The 27,965-nt window shown below is 38.4% G+C and overlaps 1 protein-coding gene across 2 annotated transcripts in view; it reads left to right on the forward strand.

Moving 5' to 3' along the window:
* Window positions 1-25,449, forward strand: part of Casd1 (CAS1 domain containing 1) — a 42,674-nt gene extending 17,225 nt beyond the window's left edge. For both annotated transcript variants that reach the window (XM_028779164.1, XM_028779162.1), the window contains 11 exons: window positions 1,128-1,342; window positions 4,131-4,553; window positions 5,547-5,636; window positions 10,826-10,945; window positions 11,870-12,026; window positions 13,353-13,432; window positions 15,657-15,758; window positions 17,677-17,817; window positions 18,817-18,894; window positions 23,032-23,124; window positions 23,958-25,449. In XM_028779164.1, the coding sequence (XP_028634997.1) occupies window positions 1,128-1,342; window positions 4,131-4,553; window positions 5,547-5,636; window positions 10,826-10,945; window positions 11,870-12,026; window positions 13,353-13,432; window positions 15,657-15,758; window positions 17,677-17,817; window positions 18,817-18,894; window positions 23,032-23,124; window positions 23,958-24,224 (1,766 nt within the window). In that variant the 3' untranslated portion in view covers window positions 24,225-25,449. The remainder of the gene's footprint in view (window positions 1-1,127; window positions 1,343-4,130; window positions 4,554-5,546; window positions 5,637-10,825; window positions 10,946-11,869; window positions 12,027-13,352; window positions 13,433-15,656; window positions 15,759-17,676; window positions 17,818-18,816; window positions 18,895-23,031; window positions 23,125-23,957) is intronic.
* Window positions 25,450-27,965: the final 2,516 nt, after the last annotated feature.

The raw sequence follows: 27,965 nt of genomic DNA on the forward strand, positions 1-27,965 counted from the left end.
TTAAGATATAGGTTTTATTATACTGCATTTCAAGAAACAAAATTACTGCTTTATGAGAATAAATTTTGAAATAGTGTTTGCAATATTAGAATAAACTAGAGGAACTTGCTTTCTTTTTTAAATTTAAGGAACAAAGTAATAAATGCAGCAAACATAAAACAAATAGAAAGTATCCACCAAGCAGCAGAATGGCTGCAAACTCCAGTGAAGAGCTAAGCCCCGAAGGCGAGTGCATTCCCTCCAGCCTCTTCACCGTTTGCAGAGTGTATTCACTGTGCTCAGAGAAGGTAGTGAAGACAGATATTAGCCACACTTTATATAATATTGAAATCATTAGAAATAAATATACTTGCAAATGACACCAATGTTTAAATCAACACCCATCTAGTTTATCCTGGGTATGAAAGATGCATTAAGTCAGCTCATTTTAGGAATTTATTGAGTGCCCATTATTGAAAGTGCCACACAGTATAAAATGCCTTGGATATTTTAGCAATTCAATATATTTGTCAAAAACTCTTAACATTATTTTCAAGTTGGAAGGAATAAGAAAGGGAGTGAGAATCTATTGCACCATTTCTGTTCAATTTGCAGACTCATGGTTAACCTTTCTCTTAGGAAAATATATATAATAGTTATATATGCATATAGTAATTATATATACATATAACAGTCGATGAGTACAGGCAGACTTGGGTCCTGAGTATTATGTCCAGGTTATCTGAATACTCCTCCCAGAACTGCACAAGGGCCTCAGGAAAGCAGACTGCTTATTGCTCCTTCTTAGACATTCTTCCATAGTCCTGTTGTAATTTGTTATAATCAACATCAAGAATTTTAAATTCATGGGCCATGCTGCACCGTGAAAATATTTCCCCTAAACAGTATACATGGGAAAGTAATGAAAATTTTTTAAATCTGAGGGAGACATTGACTCACAAGTCAAATGTAAAACAGGAAACCATGGACAACTTCATCCAGCTTTTTCTAGGAGTATTTTATTCACTATATGGTGTCACCTCTAGTTTAAGGACAAACTGTAAAATGTGGATTAAGTAACATGTGTGATCATGCTTTTCCCAGTAAGAAGCTTGGCCCTCTATTTTAAGTGTATTTTCAATGTGCAGACCCGGTTTATGAGGATCTCTTAAGTGAAAATAGGAAAATGATCACCAATGAGAAGATAGACGCCTACAACGAGGCTGCGGTCAGCATTCTCAACAGCAGCGCCAGGACCTCCAAGTCCAGTGTCAAGATGTTCAGTGTTTCCAAACTCATTGCCCAAGAAACCATCACGGAGTCTTTGGATGGCTTGCACCTTCCTGAGTCAAGCAGAGAAACTGTAGGTGTTCTTGTGTGTCAGTGGGAGGAGGCTGAGTTCAGTTGCTAATAGCCACCAGTCACAGAGCAGGATGGCCGGATTGTCTCACTGCAATCCTAGTTCCTCATTCCCTCTAAATGTACATGTGGAAGGAACATTGCTTTCTGTCACCTGACTGATGCTACACTGAGTGAGAGATTTCTTATGCTCCACAACTCCATGTAGCAGCAGCTGTGGTAGGAAAAATGAAACGTCATCTAAAGTGTCCGTTACCATTAAGAAGCCTCCAAGTTCTTAGGACGCCCAAAGGACCACTTTATGTTCTCCATCCCTTATTCAAGACACAGCTACGGTGAAGAGCACACAGTGTAAGATAAAAAAAAAAAGTATCTTTATAACCTTATGGCTCTTACACTGCAGTGGTCAAGGTCCAGGTTAGGGTAACAGATGGAAAAACTTTATATTCAGTGTGAAAGAAAGCTTCATAAGTAAACACTTTGCACGCTAGAAGAAAATAATTAGAGTACTTTCTAAAAACATAGCTTCAGTTGAAAAAGAATTGTATCAGTTTCCTTCTTCCCTTTCCCCTCACAAGTTCCCATCCTCCAGCCCCGCCCACATCTCCCCCACTTTAAAGCTGATAGCCTCTTTTTCTTTTATTTTTATTATTGTTATTATCATTATTATTATATAGAAATGCATGGACGTATATGCACAAATATATAAATACAATCTGCTAAGTCTGTTTTTCTTGCTTGTTTCTATGTATGTGTATATGGTTTTAGGGCTGGGCAATAAGAGAGCTCATCCCTGGGAAAGACCTCTGTCTCCTTCTCCCAGCAGTCACTTATTGTCTGTAGTTCTTTGTCTGGTTCTGGGACCCCATAAAGTTTTCCCCTTAACATATCCATTGATTTTGCCATTGTTCCAGGCTTGTTTATGCAGCCATTTCTAGACCAGTATGTCACAGCAGACTTCCTGCTATTCTGTCTCTCACAGTCTTTCTACTCCTTGGTCCACATTGTTCCCTAGTCATAGATGTAGGGGCTGTGATGCAAATGTGTCCATTGGGGCTGTACTTCCCTGTGACCCATTCATCTCTGAATCATGTCCACTTGAGGATTTCTGTGATGGTTTCCATTTGCTATAAAGAGAAGCTTCTTTAATCAAGGGTTATAGCTACACTTATCTGTGGGTATAAGGATGAGATTTAGAATTCAGTAAGGAATTGTGCTGGTCTTGCAAAGGGGTGGTAGTAGATTCTTTTTTAAGGTCTGTGATCTCACCAGCTTTAGGAAACTGGCTAGGTTTCAGTACCAGTTGTGACTCCCTTCTGTTGAAAGGATTTTACACTCAATCAGATAGTTGTTGGCTACCACCACCATGTGAATGTCTCTTACAACACTGTGTTACAGACATCTTGGCATGCTGGTCACTGTCATAGACCATAGGTGCTGTGGGTGGGTAGCATTAAGGACTGTGTCCTAAGTATGTGCTATCTTCAGCAATGATGCTCACCCCATTGTGCTTTTTAACTTTCTAAAAGAGCAGTGGAGAGAGAGAGAGAGAGAGAGAGAGAGAGAGAGAGAGAGAGAGAGAGAATTAATCACGTAAGTATCTTGCCATAATCTAACCATTTAAAAATTTTGGCATTGGATGTTTATTTTATTGTAAAAAGATACAGCAAGGAATTCTATAAACTTAAATGTGTTTGTAAGTAGGAACTTAGATTTTAAGAAAAAAAAAAAAAAAGGAACTCATGTTACTTGTTGTATTAGACCACAAACTGGATGGATGTAGTGTGGCTATAAAGTCTTTTCTTCCTTTAGGATTAGATTGCAAAAAGGGTTCATGTAAAACATGCCTCACCTATAGGAAAGTGTCTTTGTTTATATACCTGGTTCTCTATATACATAACGGACTCCAGGAAATAGTTAAGGACCCTGTTAGAACATCTGTGGATGAGGGGTTGTAAGAATGCTGGCCCAAGTCCTTCCTCAGTCTGGGGGCTTCTCAATGATTGATTGAATCCTTTGAAAACCAATGCTCAAGCAATGCCATCAGCGTCCAACAGATACCCAAATTGTAGTTTTCATAAGTCTAGAGTTTGACCAGATCTTCAACTAGACAGAATTTTGACAGTTAGTTTAAAATAAGTTTATTATAGTCAAACTATGTTGAGCACTGCATATTTAATGTAACAGCAGATATCTTAATGTTATACTAATAAATTAAATATGAGCCATAAATTAAATAAAAGGCACATTATCAATGTTGTTAGCAAGGAATTATTAATTTTTTTTCAGTGGTAACTATATTGCAATATTTTGCCATATAAAGACTGGGACTCCATCTTAACTAGTATGATTTTGGAAGTCTGCTAATTGAAATTCTTTGGTCTTTGACATCTCTCAGGATTTTATTTATTTATTTATTTATTTATTTATTTATTCTTTTAACTGATCTATTAGCAGCCACGAGCTTTTTACTATTTTTCATTGTTGTTATTTTCTAAAAAGAATGGAACAATATCAGTTCATTTTAAGTAGGAAGGAGGTATCACTTTTCCAGTGTGTCATGAGTCACATTCTAAAATAGACTTCTTATTGTGATCCAACATCCAAGAAATTTGAGACACCCAAACTAGCTTTTACCAAGTACAGGAATACCATCATTCACATGTGTATCTGCGAAGTGGGTGCAAAAAGCACAAGAGCATTTGGTTTCAGTGTCTAAATCTCAAGAGTAGTCACAGGAGAAAATGTGATGTGGAATCAAGATATTAACCAAGGACCCTGTCTGTTCACAGAGTGCAATGATTCTCATGAACGTGTACTGTAATAAAATTTTGAAGCCTGTGGATGGTTCCTGTTGTCAGCCTCGGCCACCTCTTACTCTCATTCAGAAGCTAGCTGCTTGCTTTTTTACTCTATCCATTATTGGGTATTTCATTTTCTATGTAATTCATCGTAATGCTCACCGGAAGAATAAACCATGTACTGACTTGGAAAGTGGTGAGGAGAAGAAGAATATTATCAATACTCCTGTGTCTTCATTGGAAATACTTTTACAGTCTTTTTGCAAACTTGGCCTGATTATGGCTTATTTCTATGTGTGTGACCGTGCAAACCTGTTTATGAAGGAAAACAAATTCTATACACATTCATCATTCTTTATTCCAATTATCTACATCTTGGTTTTGGGAGTATTTTACAATGAAAACACAAAAGAGGTAAGATCATTTTCATCAGCTCATGTTATTCCATAAACTACAAAATGTCCGTTCCAAAACTCTTGTAATGCTTTATGTCAGAACTTGCAGACGTATTCCTACAGGAGGGCGAGGGTTCTGAAGTTATACTTTGCTTAGTAAACTCTTTAACCACCTCTTTTTAAAAACAGTTAAAACATTTAAAGGGTAAATGGATGGAAGTATGTGGGGAATTATGTTATTTTGCCTGCTTGAGGCTTGAGAAAGGAGAATGACTCCTTCAAGTACTAGATGCTATTCATTGTCAATTAGAACAAAAAGATATAATTATATTAAGATTTGCTTCTGTATGAGGGAAATATTTTATATTTCTATATTTATCAGACATGTACACAGAAATTAGAACTTATATAATGATGTGACTTCTCCTTGTGACGCTCTGAGTTTCCTGATGTAGAAGTGTGCCCACCACTCAGAATTATTTGCATAACTTCTCTATAAGGGTATCTTACTTGACTTACCAAACTCTTCTGCAAAAAAAAAAAAGTACTCTCCTATGAATATGATTAATCAGTTTTTCATCTCCTGTAAGAGTGTGCTAAGGAAAATAAATTCTAATAATAGACCATTATCTGTCAATGAAAGTGTAAGAGGACTATAAGATCTTTTTATAACTCTGAAATTCTAAAATTTTATAAAGAAAATTGTAGATTGCTAATTTTTTACATCTATAAATGCATCTGTTATGGTTTTAGTGGTATTTGAAACAAAACAGAAGGATCACTTGAGTGCCTCAAGATCTCATTAGAGTTGTCTTTCAAATTTATTTTACATTTAAAATTTTTTCATTATATCTTTTAGCAAGAAATACAGTTTGCCTCAAGCATGATTCTCTGACAGTAGCTTTTGCATTAGCTTTAAATACTGGAAGAAAAAGGATACATTCTTAATATGTTCTGTCCAAATAACTACTTCCCAGTAGGTTTTAAGACAGATCTTGGTTCCTTCCTGCAGACTAAAGTATTAAATAGAGAACAAACCGATGAGTGGAAAGGCTGGATGCAGCTTGTGATTTTGATCTATCACATCTCGGGAGCAAGCACAGTAAGTACTTGGAGTCTAAGTTCAGAGTCTATAGGAAGCCAGGTTGCTTAAGGGGCCCTTCTCGATTCCTACTCAACTCTTTGACCTTCTCATGTTTCCCCAAATCTTTCAAAGGTCTACCATTTTAAAAGCAAAATCAATTTTCATTGAAAAGGATAAGGCAACAATTGACTTTATATTTTATATTTCTTTGTCCTTAGTACCATATTGATAGCTAATATCTTAAATCATCTTGTTGAACAGCTCGTGTAAAGTATCAGGAAGTGCTGTAAAGAGCAAAGGATTTAGAATAGGGTAGTTACTATCAAAATAAATCAAATTTATATCCTATTCCTCACTGTGGTTTAAGAACTTTGATTAATTTTACACTTTAAATTTTTTTTAAGATTTATTTTTAATTAAGTCTAGTTGTGTGTCTGCATTTGGATATGTGTATATGAGTACCTGTGGAAGTCAGAGGCATTGGAGCCCCAGGAGCCAGAGTTACAGACAACTGGGAGCTGCTTGATATGGGTGCTGGGCACCAAGCCTAGATCCTCTGCAGGGCAGCTAGTGTTCGTGCTCACTAAGCCCTCTCTCTCTCCAGCCCCTACTAGCTTTATATTTTCAAAACGCTAAAACTTGGAACTTTCTGCCCTCTCTTTTTTTCTTCTTCCCAGGAAGCTTAGTCTGGGTCGCCTTGGATATGGGAGGGTTAAGAAGACTATAATCATTCCGTGTTTTAACATTCCAGGTGTCACTCAGGGAAAACAAGCCTCTGTGGGTGAACTTGACAGCTGCTTGTCCTGTAGCTTTTAGAGTCAACAGGCATACTCACATGAAAAATGTTTTAAAATGTACAGTTAGAAACTCATTCATAATGTGTGAAGTACAAAGCTGTTTTATTGTTTTGTTGCTTACCCAAAACTCATCTATAAATACTTAGTGTTTGACTTGATAAATTCAGATAAGAAGAAAGTGCTCGGAGAGTAACAATTAGTACTGTGAATGTTATTATTACTGAATATTTTTTAAGAAAATTAAAACCATAGTCTTCCTTATTTTGTATTTTTGAAAGTTGTTGGACTTCTGAGTTTTACGGATGTTTTGCTTAAAGGCAGAGAGCAAAGGAATAAAATGTACTCCTTTCTGAAATTCCACGCCTGTGCCTTGTATCCTTGCAACAGCGTTGAGATCCCTGTGGCCCCCGCAGCTGTAAGTTTAGGCTGCAGCTAGTGAAGCTTAGACAGTGAAGAAAAGCCAGTCAGGGGAGATGGCTTAGACAACATGGCATAGAACCCTAAATTCTCTAGGAAATAGGAAGAGGTGAGTGTGGGAGCCTAGAAACACCTCGGATGTATGAATAGACTTAGTTAACAGGGGAGGGGTGTTTTGTTTTAAGAATGTGCCATTTAGGGATGTTATTAATTGCTGACATATTAAGTTGTGATATTTCTATCTAAGAAATTAGGTAGGAAAAAATTAATGGCAGAGTAAGTTCCTCAATTCAGTGATTCCAGAAAGGAATTACATTGTGGAAGGATGAAGCAATTTGGCGTTCTAGTATACTCATTTACCAAGCCGGCATTTCATACATCTTCCTAGACCGCCGCCCAATGCATTTTCATTTACAATAAAAAACAGCTCTCTTCGGAAAGGACAGACTTTGCATTAGCAGATCATTTGTAATGATTAATTACGTGTCCCACTTCTGTTACACACATTTTGTTGTTAAAAATTACCTGTGTCCTCACTGGAAAAGCATTGTTCGTGTAGGTTATAAGTTATTTGGGGCTTCCCTTCATGGGAAGTTGAGAAATTAATGTTATTTAAAACTTTTAACTGCCATGGTGTGTTAATTGTCCAGTTGCAATGTCTTAAATAAAGTATGTCCGTGTGTTGGTGTTCCATAGTTTTCATGCTATGAGGGAAAGCATGGTAAAGTCTCAAAGGATCACGAAATAGCCTAGGCTGATGGTACTTATTGGCACAGACATTCTTTTAAAATAAAATTTATATCAAATGTGCTTAAAACGCTGAGGGATGCAGGCTTGGCATCTGCAGTAGACAGCAATTCTGTGCTTCGTTGTGCTTTTCCTTCCTTTTTGAGACTTTCCTGAAAAATTGCAAGGGTTTACAAAGTTGGCCTAGTTCTTTAATGAAGGTAAAGGGGAAATATGTATTAAAAGATGCTAAAGTGTTATAAGAGTCAAATCCAACATGTGATTCCCTGTTGGCAGGGGCCGGAATTAGACTCACAGACTTACCCCCTCTAGGCCAGTATTGAAACAGTGTCTCAATGGACAGCCTTGGTGGGTCTGGAGCTCTCCCTATAGCTTAAAATGGCCTCAAATTCCTTATCTTTCTTCTTCTGCTTTTGGAATTACAGACATTAACCACCATGTTCTGTAGACAAAAATGTTCAGAGAAACTTAAATATGGATTATATAGCAGAAACTATTCTGTTAATATTCTGTTCTTGGCCGTTATAATGATGATCTGGCTCTGTAAGGGGCTGTCTTTCTTCTCACAAGATCTGTGGTTAAATATTTAGAAGTCCGCTTGTATGACAAGTCTATTTGTGTCCATTGAGTTGTCCTCGCACCTTTACTATTGGTTTGAAATAGAGTACAATCAAAAGTTAGGAGAAATATTATACAAGGTCTATAACTCTGAACTTGGAAATTCTCTGTGATAGAATTGTGTAGCTTAATATAAATAAGCACTCCCACCTCTGTAGCCCCAGCCCCCATGTGAAGGGGCCTGCACGTTTGCTTTATAGAGTGGTTAAAGTAAATGAGAATGGTTAACGTAGGGTTGACATCTTTTTTTCCCGATACTTACAGAACTGTCAGACGGAGAGCAATGTGCCTTGAGTCTGTGGGTCTACAGCCAGGCTCCACTGTTAACCAAGTTAGCCCCTGACACTGTAGCTAGTCAGAGCCGAAATGTGCTGTTCAAAGGAGCGCAAATTAAGTATGAGTAATTATCATACATTTACACTAAATTCAAAAGTTTCAAATTAGAAACAATGAAGACTACTGCCTTCACATTAGCATGTTTAAATGATAGTTTTAAAATATTTTAGTTACGTGACTAGAATATGTTCATTAAAATTGGGTTCACCTGTTTCTTCTAGCCTATAAAGGTTCTAGAAGCCATGTTTAAAAGTTACTAGAAAACTTACTCTTTATTTCTACGAGACAAGCTTCTGTGAAGGGTGGAGGTTGTGGCCTTTGTATGTAGCTGCACTGCGACTTTACAGGGGGCTTTATAGCAGTTAGTGACCGTCTTACTATGGAATGGACTGCCTTAATAGTATGATTTTCTGCTATTAAAAAGCACTATGGTCTGGAGAGATGGCTCAGTGGTTATGAGTGTGTGTTGCTTTTCTGGAGGCCCCAAAGTCCAGTCCTAGCATCCATATCAGGCAGCTCACAACTGCCTATGACTCCAGCTCCAGGAGATCCAAGTTGTTATAATGATCCCCATGGGCATCTGCACTCAAATGCACACACGTGCACACACACATGCACACACACAATTAAAAAGAGTATGTGTGTGTGTTTGTGTGATCTCCACCTGTATTGCCACAACCAAGAAACTGAGACAAATAGATCGATTACAAGTTTGAGATCATCCTGGACCACATAGTGCAACCCTGTCTCAAAAAGAACAAAATAAAACCTTAAACAGATTCAAGCCCAGACTGGTGGCTCGCACTTTTAATCCCAGCACTTGGAAGGCAGAGGCAAGGCAGATCTCTTAGGATAATCAAAGGGTTACACAGGGAAATCTTGTCTCAAAAAGCCACAGCGGCAAAAAAACAAAACAAAAAAACCTTAGATTTGTGATAGAGCCACCACTTAAGAATGGAGTAGACAAGGATGAATCTATGTTTGCTGGGCTTTTTCAATGCTAATTTTCCACTTTTCTCCTCTATGATCTGTGATTCCAATGCATTTTAGAATTTTTCATTTAATGATGACGTAAGACATTTAGAAGAAAAAAGCTAATGATGAAATGCAATTAATAAAAACTGCTATGCAGATCATTTCCACTATTGTAACTTAGGAGAAATAAAAACTGAGATCTTTAACTAGACTATGGTAGTAGGACTTGGAGATTTTGCATCTCTATGGTGGATCCTGAAGCCCTGGCCATGCTAGGCTAGCACTGTACCGCTGGCTAGCTCTAGCCATTTGTAGTTTGTATTTTAAATAGTCTCTTCTTATGGAAGCTACTGATCTTGAGCTCTATGTATAGCCCAGGCTGGCCTAGATTTTGTACTACTCCAGTCTCAGCCTCACAGATGCTAAGATGACAGACACCACCACCTCCTGGCTTCCAAATAGGATTCCAGGAACACAAATACATTTAAGGAGATCCTGGGAGTGTATTGACAAGCAAACAGAAGATAGATGACAAGGAAGCATGTGACTGTCCAGTTTCAGAGCGGAGTCTCTATCAGACTGGTTAGAGTAGAGCCTATGCAGACATGCGTGTGATATGTTGTAGGTTCAAAGGCTCTTGCTGAGGTTTGTTTTTCCTCCTCGTGTACAATATCCTTTGTAAAGGAAGGAGATGCCTTCCAAAATGTATACAATCTGGACTTAAAGTCTAATTAAGGTATACACTTAAGTTATTTTATCCTACAAAGAATCACTTGGGAGATTTACATTCTCTTACTTTATGACTCTAAGCACTGTTAGGGCTGGATAGTTGCAGAGGTGACCAGGTAGCTGTAAACCAGGAGCCAGTGAAGTTTAGTGGTTGTAAACTTTTGAAAGGCATTTATTAGTTACATTGTGGAGACAGTAGCCACACTCTAAAAGATGGGATGACAGAGTATGTGGAAAGGCCACATTGCCTGTGACTGCCCGTGTAGATGAAAGTGTGTGGTGTTTCGGCTGTGAACGGGAGGTCTCTGAGAACACTGCAGTGAGCATGGCTGAACTTGGGTGTGATGGAGGGAGCGATGAGGGTGATGCAGAACAAGATGCTTTCCTGAGGAAGGGTGTGGAGAGAAAGACCGCTAAGTTATGCTTCCATATGTCTAACGGGATTTTTTTTTCTGAGCAAATCAAATATTATAAGTAATCCTTTGGCCATTGCCAAAGGTAAGAGATTTTTTGTGTTTTGATTTCCGCATGTTAGGAAATTAAGAGTAGTTCCACCATCACACTGTCCCTGCTTATTTCTGTCTACAGTTTCTGCCTGTGTACATGCACATTCGAGTTCTGGTGGCTGCATATCTGTTTCAGACAGGGTACGGGCATTTCTCTTACTTTTGGATCAAAGGAGATTTTGGAATTCACAGAGTATGCCAGGTAAGAATGCAGTCAGTTATTCTCTTTCAACTCAGCATGTTTTTCTATCCGTCTGTTAAGAAAATATAAACATGGTCATCTTGAGATCATAGATCATTAGGATTTATGAAAGATCATCTTAAAGTTTTTGTGTTCAGTGTCTAGTGATTTGAAATACATGATTAGTGGTGGAAGAAAAATAGAACCTAGATGCATGTATAATAGCACCAGGGCTCAAAGAATCAGTGTTGGTCTCCTTTGGTTTTGTAGAGAGCTATATAGCTATCTGAATTTATCATGATTTTTTTTCCTGTCTGAGAAGAGGGTTAATATTTACTGACTTGCCTCCTGCTGAGCAGTTTCTAAACATTATTTTCCCTCTGTTGCAACCCTGAGATAGCCTCATGATCGTACATGGAAACAGAGGCTCAGAGGGGCTAAACGCTCTACCCTGAGCTACAAAGTCATCAGACAGGACCGATAGAAGTCTGTTCACACTCTACGTTGTGTTAACAAATTTAAACTGATATCTGAAATGACTGTAGCAAAATCACAAAGACCTTTCAAAACTCGAATGATACAAATGGGCAAATCAACATCCAACAGGAGATGAACGGACACCTTCTCTTGAGGCATCTGAATCTCTGCCTGTAAATTATAACCCTAGCAGGGTGGTGTATGATTCCCTTCCTCTCTTTAAAAAGATGACACCCGTAGTTACAGGGACTCTCAGGTAGTTCTTTGCTGTAATTTCATTAGGAAATATATAAATATTTCATATTAACCTCTTCAGTGAGTGTGGGGCAAATGAAACTTTGGGGATTGGTAAAATAAATTTATAAAGTCATTATTTGACTTGTAAGTATTTTACTGTGTTCAGAAAAATCTGTCTTTGTTTTTCATGTATATTGTGAAAGAAAACCATTTTCTTCTCCATTTTCCTAGGTCTTATTTCGTCTCAATTTCCTGGTTGTGGTGTTATGTATCGTAATGGATCGACCATATCAATTCTATTACTTTGTCCCCTTGGTCACCGTGTGGTTCATGGTCATATACGTCACTTTAGCACTGTGGCCACAAATAACCCAAAAAAAGGCAAATGGTAAATAGACTGTCTTACTGATGTTAATAAATATATTCTATCACTGTACTGGATTTCCTGTTAGTTATTTAAAAGCTATTTTTTCACTAAAAGATATAGGCCATTTAAATGTATGTGTGATTTGAGGATTTTTGCTTTAAAACTGTTTCTGAAACAATACAGCCAGGTGTCTTACTGCAGAATAAAACACTACAGAATACTGGTTTACATTTATGTAGTGTGTTTTCCTTCTACTAAGAAGGCAGTTGTTAAGCTGCCTTGCATACAGCCGAGTGGCAGAAGTGCGAGCCCCATGGGCTGGAGGCTCTTCCCACGTTGTGCTCAATATGGGCAACTCTGTTTTGTGTGGTTTCTGACATATGTGGAGAGTCTGGGCAGACATTCACTTGCAAAGCCTTCATGTGTCAATGAGTTTGGAATTTGTCCTCTGCACAGCTGTCTAGGGATTAATATCAACCAGTTTACATACAAGGAACCCAACTCCCTACCTGGAAGGTTGCCATTTCCCAATTTCTCATCATGATCGCACTGATGATATTCAAGTAAGGCCACAGCTGTTTATCTTAACGTAGTTTCCCCATGATCATCGAATTCAAATGAAATCTTCTGGGTTTTATTTTTTAAAAAAAAATAGAGAATTGGTTCTAATGTTAAAGCTGTATCTGACTTTCAACTTAAATCTTCCTTATAAGAAATTTTTTTTCTTATTGACTCCCATTAAGATGTTAAATAAGTTTCCAGGGAAGTTTTAATGCAGCCCTTTTAAAATGTATTAGTATCTTTGGATAGTCTATAGATTTAGAGTACAGCTTGTCTATAGAAACTTAGGACATTAATGAAAATGCACAAACTTGGAACTTGTACTTTGAGCTATGCATATGTTAATGTGCCTCATGGTTAAATCCTAGTGCACTGGGGAGCTTACGCTTCCTGGAACTTTATGTTTAAATAGTAGCAGTGTTACCTATGTTAGTATCTAGCCTAGGTTTGAACATTGCATTGAACGTATAGCTGTATACTTGGTTGAAACATTTGACAATATGTGGGTGTAATTGCATCCAAGGGGCACCATGCAGTGTGCATCTCCAGTAGATGAGCAGGGGTGTGAGCTGTCAGTCACTCACTGTAGCTGCTCTCCGCACAGTAATGCTCCACTGATTTCTTTTTCCCTACCTTTGATTTATGCCCTAAACGCTTTTATAGATAGTAGATCCAAGGGCTATTTTGAGAAACATTTAAGATTAAAAACCATTAAACAGAGTGTCCTCAGAGTGTTTACTAATATAAATTTATATTGCTTTGTATGTTGCATATTTTCCCTTTTAGGAAATTGTTTCTGGTATCTTGGCTTACTGTTGAAACTAGCCTTTCTGCTGCTGTGCATATGTTTCTTGGCATATTCTCAGGTTTGTATGGTCTTCTCAGTTTATCTTTTATAATATTTTAAAGTTTGTCTACTAGGGTTTGTGAGAAGAGTTAGAGCCTTTTTGTTAGCTTCATTTTTTAATGACTGTAATAAAAGTGTCACTCTGTAGATGACTGCTCAGTGTGGTTCTCTTGAGACCCTAGCTACTTTGTTACCACTGTTTTTGTTGTAGGGGTAATTTTCAGCTCTTCCTCTGGCAATTGTTCAAGATCCATTTTACTTGACTTTGATCAATCAAACGTTTATTGAATGCCTCTTGCGAGACATGCTCTAAGTGAGGATCAAAATTCTCTTGACAGAATTTGCAGCTTAGTTTGTGCATTATTCATTGCATCAAACTGTTTCTTGATTTTTCTTTAAATGCACAAAGTAAAACTGAGACAGGAAAATGAACTTATTTTGCATAGGATTTGAGAATGTCTTATGCACTTACTTTGTAAGACTGGGATCAGCTTTGTACTTCTGACCTTATATCCTTTATTTTGATGGTTGAGATTTTCTGTACATTTAGCAGAATGACACTCTGTTATCTGCTGGTTAAATCCATCAGGCAGACATTTTATTTGGGTATCATGATACTCGTAACAAAATATTTTAATTTGAATATCTATAGTTTTGACATAAACTGCAGTTGACTTGCAGTGCTGCATTTTGCATAAAGTTGCCTCAAGTGTAAATGCCCATGAGGTATGTTTTGTTATGTATGGGTCGGGCGGTGAGCTGATTCTTCAGAACCTTTGGAGGAGACATTTTTAGGCTTTTATACTTACTTTCATATTTAGAAGTATTTTAAACATTTTTGTTTCTGTATGACATCCAGTTTTCTTTTCCATGTGAGATATATAAAATAATAAAACAATAGGCAAATGTATAAAGAAATAGGTAACAACAAATACCCAATATTCTGTGAGTACATTTGAGTGGAAAAAGGGAAGCTGGCCCATCATTAAACAGTCAGACTGAGAACACTTCCCTAGCTCTGGGCCAGTGTGGACCCCAGGGCAAGAAACAAAAGTATCCAGTGCAACGTGTCCTACTCTCTGCTGCCCTGTACAACACACTAAGCCCAAAATCAGTACTCAATAAAACTTCCTTATCAGTAACGTTAGAAATACATTTCAATTAGAAATAAAATTTTAAATTACAAATACATTTATATATAGATATTCTTCATATATAGGTGCTAAAATCATATGCTTATATTCAGTAGATCTATACCTGTTATGACATTATATATATGCTTATGTATGTGTGTATACATATAATCCAGGGGACTTTATTTTGCAATTCTTCATAAGAATGAACTTTCATTTTCAGTGGAATAAATTTTGACACAGCTCTTTTATATGCAGTTGAAGTTGTGGAGAAATGGAAATAGTTGCATTTTCTTAAAGTGATAAAATTCTTCTGACACAAGGACTCAGCAGTATCTGATGTGTTATCTTCATGTTTTTCTTTGGTTCGCAGTAATTATTTTTTAGTAATCCTTTTGATGCTGTTGCAATAGGTCAAGCAATGGGACATTCCTCAGTAGAATTCTCTGCCATTCTTTAGTCCTTTCTGAGGACTCGGTCTCTTTGAAAGGCTTCATTAGTGTGCAGGAATGTACCCCAGACTTCTACCCTTCGTTCTCACATTCTCTTGCTGTCAGATTAATAAGAGGCTGCCATTCACTAACTGGACAGAGTAAAACTTGAAACTGTCGCTAGTAATGGCATTTAGGAATGGCTGATTGGAGTGACTAATTCAGGGGGCTCTTTCAACTGTAATAATTATAGATAATTAAAGACATTTAGAGGAAGATAAATTATATTTTCACCTTAATCATTTTTTCAGATATTGATATTGTATTGGCTGAGGTGTTTTGTATTTTTTGTGTCTCTAACTAGTAAATATAAGAATTTTTAAATATTAGGTTAAACTCCTAAATAGAATGATTTTCTAATTACTAGGTTTTTTTTTTGAAACTTTGTTGTTTTTAGTAGTTTTCATGTGAAAGACAAATTTTAAATGTATTAAACAAACTATTTTGGTCATAGCTAAAATAAATTTACTCTTGTTCAAATGAAGCCAAGTTTTCAAATGAATTGGACAGAAGTTAAGAATGCAAATGGTCTTTGTTTTATCCTAGCTTAACAGATACATAGATTATAATGGAATTGTAAAGCAAGCACTGACCTAACTGGCTGGATTCCTTTTTTTAGGGTGCATTTGAGAAGATCTTTTCTCTTTGGCCACTTTCCAAATGTTTTGAACTGGAAGGGAGCGTGTATGAATGGTGGTTCAGGTGGAGGTTAGACCGTTACGTATGTATTTACTTCGTGATATCTTCATGCCTCAGATTATACTGTTAGAAAATTATTTGCACTCTTTTCTGTTTCTGCTTAGTTTTTGTACAAAGAAACTTGTTGAGAGTAAGTTAAAGCAGACTACCCATCAGCCCTTTCTCATTACGGCAGATGATGAGTATGCAAGTCTATGAGCAGGACAGTATAGAAAGTGTTTTCTATCATGGGGCCTCTGACTGACGATTGTAATGTACTGGTGACTCACATATGTGTGCTCTGCCATTCGGAACAATAGTCAGTGATGTCACGTGTCCTGAGTTTCATAAGATGTTGATGTTAGAACGTGTGTATTAAAGAGAAGCATACCCCTGAGCAACCGAGTGTTTTCAGCCTGCTCTCCGACCTAAGATTACTATTACAATGGGCTTATTAAGCTCTACAGTATAAATGTGGTGATAGCTGTGCAAAGCAGCAGCAGCCACAACTTAGTGAGTGACTCCACACACTGAAATAGTTCAGATACCTTTGACTAAGAAAATGTAAACCGCCTAGCAGAGCACTCAGTCAGCATGAATGACTTTGCCATCTGCTCTTTCCTTCCTATCCTTCACCATCTCTCAGTGTGCCATGATAGCCCTTCTGTGCTATCCCTGGTTTCCAGCTCCTGTTTACTTCCCAGGGTGGTTTATTGCATCTCCAAGCTGCATACAAACGAAAACGTCTCTGCCAAAGCCTTGCTGGGAGTTAGCAGATAAGCCGATAGGATGAGCTTGTCTTTGTCTGTTTGGGAAACTGAAGCAGAGCAGGAGAGCCTGATTAGCCCCTGAACAACAAAGCATAGTTCTTACAGTCCAGAGACTGGGAAAGCCAGGCTTGCGGTGATGGCAGATTTAGGATTTGGTGAGGGCCTGTTTCCTGGATCATGGGCAGCCATGATCTCACTGGGAATGGTCTCTGCGGCCTCTTTCATAGGGCACTAACCCTGCTCATAAAGATTACACCCTCATGACCGGATCATTTCCCACATACCCACTTAAAGACTCCAAACTTCACATGGGAATGAGTTCTCAACATCCAAGAGGAGTTTGTGAGGAGAGATGCACAAAAGTCCAGTCCACTCCGATGATAAATCACATTTGGTTATTTCTGTCTTTTGGGGGGTTTTTTGTGTTTGCTTTTTTAGAGAAAGGGCTATGTGCTTTCTGCCCCACCATGTTTGATATGCATAGTTTCCTTTGAAATGTCAAATTTGGTGTTGCTGTTTGCCTTGGTTGAAGGGATAGGTATAAAATGTGTTTCAGTGTTTTAGAGAATGTTAAGAAGCGTTTGGTGTGTTTAAATTGTTGAGGTTGGAGACGTAGCTCATCAAAGGGATTTGCGCTTCTCCGTAGAAGGCACTGGGTTCAATCCCCAACACTTGAAATCATCGGTGTCTTTCTGCCTAGAGGCTTTGGGTTGGAACCTCTGCCCCTGCTGGGCCTTGCTTTCCTGGCTTGCCCTCTCCAGCAGTAATTTGCTTTATTTGAGTCAAAGTTTGCTCTTCATAGCAGCTGTAAAGTCTTAAGCTTCTAGCCCATGTACTTATATAAATACAATATCTTAAATATCCAAGGGTTGTCGCTAGTATTTGAGAAGGAACTCTTTTTTTTTTTATTGGATGTTTTATTTACATTTCATATGTTGTCCCCTTACCCCCTCCCCCCCCCCCCCCGAACCCCCTCCCCTCACCCCTCCTCCTTCTTCTCTGCGGATGTAACCCCCTACCTCCCCCCCCACTCCCACCTCCCCACCCTCAAATTCCCACCCCCTGGGGCGTCCAGCCTTCATGAGGTCAAGGGTCTCTTCTTCCACCTATGCCCAGCAGTCCCAGGCTGGTGGTTTAGACCCTGGGAGAGAAGGAACTCTTTAAAACCAGTTTTTTTTCTGTTGTTCTCAGGTCGTCTTCCATGGGGTTCTGTTTGCCTTCATTTATCTGGCTTTGCAGAGACGGCAAATACTTTCTGAAGGAAAGGGTGACCCTCTTTTTTCAAACAAAATTTCCAACTTTCTATTGTTTGTTTCAGTAGTGTCTTTCTTGGTAAGTTTCACAATATAAGTTTCTAATTTTCTAAATGTTTAACTGATAGAGAAAATTAACCTTTAAATAATGAAAATGTAATTTATATGAATACTTTAAAACTTTTTACTGTATTTTTTCTAATGAGATGTAAGTTTTAAATAGAACACATATATAAGTTAGTAAAATAGGAATTTTAAAAGTTACAATCAATTTGGAAAAAAATTATACCATGTATTATCTACCTGTCTGTGTGATCTGTCTGTCTGTCTGTCTGTCTGTCTGTGGGATTGGGGGGATTGAGACAGGGTTTCTCTGGGTAGCCCTGGCTGTGCTGGAGCCCCTCTGTAGACCAGGCTAGCCTTGTACTTGCAGAGATCTCCTGCCTTTGCCTCCTAGCACCACCACTGCCGCCACCCAGCCTCATGTCCTTGTTAATGTGAAAAGCCAGCACTCTGTGGTGATGAGCAGGTTACCAGAAGTGCCCAAGTCTCCCTCCCCCTTCCTCTCTCCCACCCTCCTAACCACCCTTCCCTCTTAGGCAGTTGATACTACTGAAACATGTAAACAAACCTCCAGAGAGGTTTTTTTTTAATTTTATTTATTTACATTTCAGTTGTCCCTTCCAGGTCTCCCTTCAGCAAACCTGCCTCCCATCCCCCCCTTTGCCTCTAAGAAAGTTGTTTAGTTTTATTTATCATCTATTTTGCTAGGTTCCATGTTAATAATAAAAGGCTGAGTATTGAACAAGATAAGATACCTGTTCTCACAAAATGTATGGTTTAATGAAGATGTGGACCAGTATCATCTCAATGCTCCCCCACCCACCTACCCACTCTCTCCTCACCCATCTAGCATCCCCCTTTGCTGGGGAGAGCGTTTAATGGTACCTTTTACAGCATAGTGAGCTACCATATAAAGACGATATAGAGAAGTTATACAGAAGAGAACCACTAAAACATTCCAGTTTGTGTCTGTTTAAGGGTCAGCCGTTTTGAGATCTGTACCTTCTTATTTTAGACCTATTCCATCTGGGCTAGCAGCTGTAAAAACAAAGCAGAGTGTAACGAGCTCCACCCATCTGTGTCCGTGGTACAGGTAACTCTCCTTCTTCATTTTTCTCTATACTTCATTCTGTGCAGCCCAGGCTGGCCTCCAGCTTACGAGCCTCTTGCCTCAGTCTCCCAGGCAGTAAAATCATGGCACTCACCACCACACTCAGCTCCAAAGAATTTCTTGATTTAGGCGACTTTTTACTTAAAAATTTTTGTAAGACTATGGTATTCGGAAGTAAAGAGATGAGGGTTCAAACCCTAAAAAAATGTAGGGAAGTTACCTAATCTCCAAGCCTTGTCTTTCTCTACAGTAACAAAAATATTAAGATCACCCTCAAAGAGTTCTTATAGCTCATGTTTGAAAATTATGCATTTAAGCATTTGTAACTTAGACAGTGTTAATTCCAGGACTTGGGTGATGACTCAGTTGATAAAATGTTTACTGTACCAGGATTAGAGTTCCATCCCCAGCACAAGGTGCAGCAGCATGTACGTAAAATCCCAGCTCTGAGGCAGTAGGGACCAGAGAGTCCCTAGGAGCTCAAATTGGTGAGCTCCTACCTCAGTGAGAGACATACTTCAGAAAAATAAAACAAAGATCACTAGAGCAACCCATTGTCAACCTCAGTCCAACACACAGGCATACACACTCCCATTCAGAAACACTCGTATCATACACAAAGCATTACAACGTTCTCTTCTCGGGTTTGCCTTTTTAATATTTGCTTGAATTTATTTAATTTTATTTATCATCTATTGTGCTAAGTTCCATGTTAATAATAAAAGGCTGAGTATTGAACAAGATATGATACATGTTCTCACGAAATGTATGGTTTAATGGAGATGTGATGTGAACCAGTATACATTGATTCATTTATCTCAATGTTTTGTAATCATTTAATAATCTTTTGATTCTGCATGTTAGATGTTCTGGTGATGACCAGATCCAGCACAGTTTTTATCCTTATGGAGCTGACAATCTCTGTAACAAGTTATTATATTAACCATATAATTATGAATAGAAGTATATCATACTTTATGAGAATATAATAAAAGGTAGTATATGGCCTAGTTAGAAGACAAAGGAAATGGAGTCAGGATCATGGATCATTTTCCTGAGAATAGGAGTGAAGAAACAGTTGGGCAGGCCCTATCATGAAAGGGAACATGACACATTTAAGGAACTTTATGCAGGACACTGGCCCTAGAACTCAGACAGCCAAGATATAGACGTGTGGGGTAGTGCCTGGAAAGGGAGCAGGGTATAGTGAGGACTCAGATAGGGCCTACGAAGCAGAAGGTTTGTAGTCATCATAGGGTACGATCATCAGTATGCAAACAGTACATACAGAGTGCCTTGAAAACATGGGTGTTTTTCCTAACCTTTACTGATGAAAGAACAGGGTTTTTGAAGGAAATTGTGTCTTTAAATCTAAAGGATGAGTAGTCCAGCCCAGAGGGTCATGAGAGCTTTTGGAGTGTCTCCTAGGCCTGAGTCTTCTTGAGTGCAGGGACTGTTTGGTTTATTCTCAGCTTCTGTGGACAGCAGCACAAAGCGATGAGGAATTCTCTAGACATGATTAGTAATGAAGTGTTCAGTGATGTCTTTGAATGCCATTTCTATTACTTCTGCAGACAATGGCACTACCTACCAATAGCTCTTTGTACAACTTATAAAATGTCATTGCTGTGACTCACAGGATGAGAGGGAACGTTAGTACTCACAGTATAGCAGACAGAGAGAATGGCTGCAAGCAGAATAATACCAACTCTTTTTCACTGAGCCACCTCCACAGGCTCAGATATCCGAAGTTACCTTTGTTGGGAAGACCATAGCTTCTTTCTTGTAGAGTAAAAGAATGGACAAGAAATGCAAACTAAAGTAAGCATCAGTTTTACTGGCTGTTTGCTTCTTTTTAAGACTATTTGTTCCACCTTGTGAATGCCAACAACATCTAAGAACTTCAAATGTTATAGCCATGTCCTTCCAACCTGACCATGTGCTTATTCTTAGATATGAGCAGAGGATGTGTGTGTGTGTGTGTCCTTGATAAACTGAAAGAGTGAGAGATAGATATGTGTGTGTGTGTGTGTGTGTGTTCATGTGTGTATTGCAAGGAATTAAATCCAAGGTTTGGCAGGTCTCAGCATGAATATTACCATTGAGTATACCCCCCCGACCAGTGTCAGGTGTTGAATCTGAACTTTGTGTTTTTGCCTAGCAGACCTGATAGGAGTTTCTAATTGTGACTAGCTATAGAACTGCTATTAAGCATACAGAATGTATAGAAAATGATTGTTATAGTATCCAAGAAGTTAAAACACTAACCCAATTTTAAACATTGTTGTGTTAGTTTGAAGCTAATAATGACCTCTGAGACTTCAGGTGTGCTCTCCGGAATTATCGTTTCTTTGACTTTGACTTTCCCTGACTTGTTATATACATAATAAAACATAAGACTTCAGTATGATAAAGAGATGAAAGACACTTTGGGAAATGGTAGGTCCCAGATAGAAAGAGAGGCGTGGCTTGTTATGTACTCTTCCCAGATCTCATGTTGCTCAGCCTAACGGATTGCATGCGTATATATCCGTCTTTCTAGCTTTTTACATTACCCCTGTGGTACATTGCTAAATATACTAGCACAATAAATAGACATAGGCCTCCCCTTCTTGATCTTTGCCTCTAGTGTGTAGTGCTTATGCTGTTACCTATGTAGAAAGTTTCACTATAGATCTTCAGTGTGTGCCTCAATAAAAACCTGCACACGTTTCCCTACTGTATCCCAGTTTGTGTTGATGAGAAATCAGACCATTGATTCTCTTTCCTCACGTTCCAAAACTGGCACAGACAGACCAGGTGATAGCTCTTTGATGCCATTGCTTCAAGTATCCCTCAGTTGAATTGTACCTGAGAGTTCCTTCCATTCAGATTAGCCACATGCCTCCTTTCACCTCCTGACCTATTCTGCTTCCCAGAGAATGCCTACATCTTATGAGGAAGGCATGGGGTGAACGTCACTCAATGTAAGTTCTTTTCTTACAGTGGTTTCCCAACCCTTTGATAGGAGAAAGCTTTGAAAAGATAATGCTGAAAATGCAGTCTCTTTTTTTAAAAAGTATAATGTCTTGCTCCTTTGAAAAGAAAATGAATTCTGAGGATAGCACTTCGCTTTATAAACTGGTTATTGGGTATTAGACTATGAATTAGAAGTTTTAAAATTGCAAGGAAGGTTGTTTTGCCTTGTGCAAAAAGATGCAGAACCTGAGTGACAAGTCAGAAGCCCCCAAACTGGAGATTATGATGGAGCAAAAATCCGGAGAGAAAACTGTTGCACCTGAATGCTGCTTAAGATTTGTGTCATGTATCAGACTGTGCAGCAGCAACCTAACGATATTCATGGCCCCACTGTTTCCCACACAAACATCCCTGTCAGTGGAGGAAGGATTGTGCTCATTGGATTTCTGTCACTGTGACAAAATACTCAAGACAAGCAACTTCAAGGAGAAAAGGCTGGCTTTAACTCAGGACTTACTAGGTTTCAGTGGAGTTGCAGGTCTGCGCATCTGGGTTGTGATGACGCAGAGTGCCTTAACATGAATGTGGCAGGTCAAAGCTGCTTGCCCCATGAGGCCCAGAAGCAGACCTAGAGAGGAAGGGCCAGGGATAAGGCATGCACTTTGAAGACCTTTCCCCTTTGATCTGCATCTCTGCCTAGTCCCCATCAAACCATCAACCATCCAGATGGCCATAAACTGATCAGAGAGTAAATCCACTTTAGGAACCCTTTGTATCCAGACCTAAACAAGGCAACTGAAATATGAAAAGAGAAAGAGTGGCCACTAACCTGGCAGATACTTCATGAATGAAACAAAAGTCTATCAACTTTACACAGATAGTCTGGGAATGGGGGTGAATAGTATGTTCTTCGTTATTCATAAAGTAAAGCGTTTCTCTTAGTAACCTCAAATCCACACTACTCTTTGGTATACAGATCTTATGTTGAGAAACTCAGTGTAGATCCACTCTAACCAAAATACCCTACCAATATTTATCAATTAAAAACACATTTATATCAAATTCAACAATATAAATGATAAAGCTACCACGTCGGCTTCACCCACATTCCTTTAAATAAATGTGTTAATTCATATTTACTTTTTTGGGTTTCCCTCATAGATTGTAGCCTTCATCCTGATAAGGAACATCCCTGGATATGCCCGTTCTATTTACAGTTCATTTTTTGCTTGGTTCGGAAAAATTTCACTAGAGGTTGGTACTCTAATATTTTGCTTTATCACAAACAGCTAAGTGTATACATGCATATGTGTGTATGTGCGAATGTTCAAAACTGACATATGTTTTTAGATTAAAGTTACATTCTAGGTAGAATAATAACATTGAACAATCATAAAGCACTTGGGAATGTTTTTAAATAATAGATGTGGGTAACTGTCAGTGAATTCTTCACACTCTTCCAAGCTTTTAAGTACAACTAAGATGCTTGAATAAGAAGAAAAGTATTAAACCAGATATAGATGACTTCACAGTGGGGATATTTTGACTTTTTATTCATCTCCATAATTAAATACTGCTGAAATTGAGATCTCTAATGTTTACTGTAGTAAATGTAACTTAAATATGACTGGACACTGTGGGAAGATAGTCAAATTCATCACAGTGTGAGCTATAAAAGATAAAATTATCTACAAAATCAATTTAAACCATGGGGTCTAAAGTACATTCTGCAGACTCTGACCTTTATTATTGGAAATAAAATGCTTTCAACGGATCCATATTACAGTTATAACAGATACTTATAAGAAGTCTTAGAGTATGAGATTTACTGAGTTACTTTTTTAAATAGGGCAGGTAAGTTTCTCTGAGTTTTTTAGTCAGGATTCTGTCATCTTCTGATTGTCTCAGTTAGCAGAGGGGTTGTATGGGGCAGCAATGTTCACCACAGGCCTTCGGGGCCAGTGTGAGAATCAGATGGGCTTTAAAAGCCCCCAAGGTAAAGCATCATCACACGTTTAAACTGGGAAATTCATGACTTACTCATTAATGTCCTGGGCACACCTAACCTTAAGTGTTTTTTGTCCTAGCTGTTCATTTGTCAGTACCACATATGGCTGGCAGCGGACACAAGGGGCATCCTGGTCCTCATCCCCGGGAACCCAACCCTCAACATCATCGTCAGCACTTTCATCTTCGTTTGTGTGGCACATGAGATTTCTCAGATCACTACTGACCTCGCGCAGGTCATTATTCCTAAAGATAACCCCTCTCTCTTCAGAAGGCTGGCGGGGACACTTGCATTCTTTGGCGGACTACTCATCCTATCCTCCATTCAAGATAAATCAAGACTGTAGGCTCCTCAAATCCTAACAGCAACAGACTCTTTGAGCTTACTTTGCGTCTGTCTAGGCAAGAAAATCATCTGTCTGAAGATATTAATGACGGTGTAAATACGAACATTTGGCAATGGGACAGTTTTGTGATGTCCGTTGAACATGTGTGACTGTATATATCAGCACTGTGTATATCCAATGTGAAATGCATACAAACAATGAACCAGGATGCATCATATAGGAGTGCATGTGGAAAACACTTTTCTACCTGATCTATGTCTCCTGACTTTAGTTAGCTTATGAAGGCAGGGAATGATGGACTTTCCAGTAAACCTATGTAAGTAAGTTAATTAGCTTAGTGACACCACTGTGTGTCTTGAGATCCTCTGACTGTGTGGTAATCATTGCGTCTGCATCTGTGCGCACAGAACCTACTACTTCACAGACAACTTAGTACCGAAGTGACTTGCAGTGTTCTTTTCTGTCACGTGTGCAATGCTGTGGAATGAGAAACCGTGTGTCTTTAATCCATATGTATTCATATCTGCCGTGTGTTTCCTGATGTGATTTTTTCTCTAGCTGTGGTTCACAGGTGTGTAAGCCTAAATCTTTGTACACTTTGCCCTTCACAGAGTTGTTCTAAAGCTCTGTGACAAGATTTTGTTATTGTGGATGTTGTTGTTGCTTATTTTTTAAAAGGCCAAATTTTCCTTCCAGTCCAAACAGTCTATCTTTTCTTCGAAGCCTATACTAGGATTTAAAAAAATCAAACAAACAAAAAAACAAAAAACAAAACAAAACAAAAACTACCCTGTGGATCCATTAGTGTTTGCTGGCCACTGATTAAGTAGTGTATATTATTTCCAATGTTTGGAAGGTTCTTTATAGCTATTATGCATCATTTTTTTAAAATAAATATTTATCGATCTGAACCTGTGCAGCATAGTGAAATTCCAAATCCTTTGATTGAAATGTATGACCATAGTAGAATTTTAAGTAAACTGCTGATTTTGAACAATAATGATCTGTTAGGTTTTTTTTTAATAAGCTAACTGTTAGAGATATATGTTTATTTATCTGTTGTACAGATCTGATTATGACTTTTAATGTATAAAATATTGCACTTATTTGCTTTTATTCTGTGCGTGGTAAGATATATTTTCTGTTCATAGTGTGTGACAATAAGTAATTTAAACAGTAAATAAACATTCAGTGGATGCTTATTTTTGTATTGGCAAAGTATCAAGCTATGTGTGTTTTTTGTTTTGGTTTTTATCAATTTTTTTTATTCACTCTCTTTATCAAACCCTTAATATGCAGAGGCAAGTTACCAAGTTCTAGTTGGGAAGGAATAATCGAGTTCTTAGGGCTTGTGATGATAGTCTGTCTTCTAACCAGGGAATTTAAGCATTATGGTTTATTTGTACCTTTAGTTAAAAGTTTCATACTTCTCAAAACTTACATGCAGCTGATACATTCTCATTAACTGGGAAATATTTATTCGACAGAAATGTGCTTCTCTCTTCTTCTCTCCTCTTCTGCCCTTCCTTAATCTTTTGACGTTTCCCAGATAGACAGTGGTAATGATTCATTGCCCTGCCTCCTAGACGGCAGCCTTGAAAGCAGAGAATCACACAGTTATAAATCAAAAACTTCCAAGCACTGAGCTCGCATTACTCTTGCGCTCGTAGCTTTGCCAATGAACGGAGTGCATTTTAATTTAGCTTGTAAGTTTTATCACCTGAAGAAGGCTCTTCCTGATGGAACAATTGAAAGAGAAAGATGACCGCTTCTCTATGCGGTTTGGAGGCAACTGGCTTTCAGTAATGATGCCCATAAGAATGCTAAGTTTTTCAATTCTGTATGAACTCAAGCTGAAAACTTGAGCGAGAAGCCCTGATTCTTCATGGCATGTCTTATTAAGTTGTATTTTTTTTTTAGATAGAACTATACATAATAATATAATTAAAACATTGTGTGTGTGTGTGTGTGTGTGTGTGTGTGTGTGTGTGTATGTGTGTGTGTGTGTGTGTGTGTTTAATGTACAATTGAAATCCATTATTTTTAATTCGGTTTAGCCTAGCCTCTGCATACGAGGGTTTTGTACAAGTTACTGTAAGGGTGGCATTTATGTTTGGTAAATGAATTGTTATTTCTGCCACCGTGTAGATACCAATTGATGTCAGGCACGAGATTCTCTATAACAAGCTGCTTCTGTGTGCTAGTGAGTATAGAATACAAAGATTAAACTCAAATTTTCTCTAGTAGGAATCACATTCAGGGAACCATCCTCTGCCTCCAAGCTACTTTGCTGACTCAAATTTCCCACATCCTTCCTGCTTCTTGTGTCAAATCTTCCCCTAGTGTTTCTTAAGAAAGAATCATTGAAATTTCAGCCTGCCTTCTACCTCATTATCTACCTGCCCGTGTTAGATCACATTGTTGTTTTTGTGATGGTGGTAAAGGATGTTGCTATGCCACTTCTCCATCATAAGATAACGCTAGCTTCTCTAATGGATGCATTTTTTCCTTTCACAACCCCTTTATTCTCTCAAGGCTAGGAAGCTTTTAAACTTGATAAACTTAACTTTAATAATAGCATATCGGTATTTATTTTTATTTTTTACAGATACTTTTATAGGTAGATGGATGATGACAGATGATAGATAGATAGATAGATAGATAGATAGATAGATAGATAGATAGACAGACAAAAGATAAATACATTCCATAGAGCCAAGGGCAACACTTCATGTAGTAGACACTAAATGAGGGGTAATACTATCAGCACCTATTTGCAACTCCTCAGAGAGAATCCAATCTCTGTAATTTAGTATTTTTATCAATCTAGCAAATGTTAGAAGAATCAAATTGGCATTTTTTTATGTTGAGCAATATTAAATTGCTAACATGCTAGTATTTTTGACATACAGAAATAAGTTTCACATTGTCCAACCTAACAACTTCCTTTGTTTCTCTTTTATTTGAGGGGGGGGTGTTATTTATTTACATTTCAAGATTCCTGATTTCCCCATGCAAACTCCCTATCCCATCCCATTCCCCCTGCTTCTGTGAGAGTGCTCCCCCACCCACCCACCTACTCCCTGCCTCACCATCCTAGCATTCCCCTACTCTGTGACATTGAGCCTTCACAGGACCGAGGACCTCCCTCAGCTATTAAAAACAAAGACTTCATGAAATTCTCAGGCAAATGGATGGAACTATAAAATATCATCCTGAGTGAGGTAAGCCAGTCACAAAAGAACACACATGGCGTGTACTCACTGATAAGTGGATATTAGGCAAAAAGTTCAATATCCACAATACAACTCACAGACCATATGAAGCTCAAGAAGAAAGAGTAAGTGTGGATGCTTCAGTCCTACTTAGAGGGGGAACAAAATAATCAAGGGAAGTAGAAGGATGGACTTGGTAGGGAGAGAAGAGGGGGTGGGGGGAAAGGGGACAGGATCTGGTGTGGGAGGAGAGAGAGGAGATGTACAGAGGGCCAGGAAATTGAACAGAGGTGTGTAGCAGTGGGGGATGGGGAACTGGAGGTAGGCACCAGAAAGTCCCAGATGCAAGGAAAGAGGCTCCCAGGACCCAACAGGGATGACATTAGCTGAAAAACCCAACAAAAGGGAGAGAGAGACGGTAGAAACCATATCCAGAGGTTAGGCACGCCCCCTGGTTGAAAGATCAGGCCATTCACCCATCTCAAAAATTTTAACCCAGAATTGCTCCTGTCTAAAGGAAATATAG

This window comes from Grammomys surdaster, unplaced genomic scaffold, assembly GCF_004785775.1.
Source record: "Grammomys surdaster isolate TR1022 unplaced genomic scaffold, NIH_TR_1.0 345, whole genome shotgun sequence".
NCBI lineage: Eukaryota > Metazoa > Chordata > Mammalia > Rodentia > Muridae > Grammomys > Grammomys surdaster.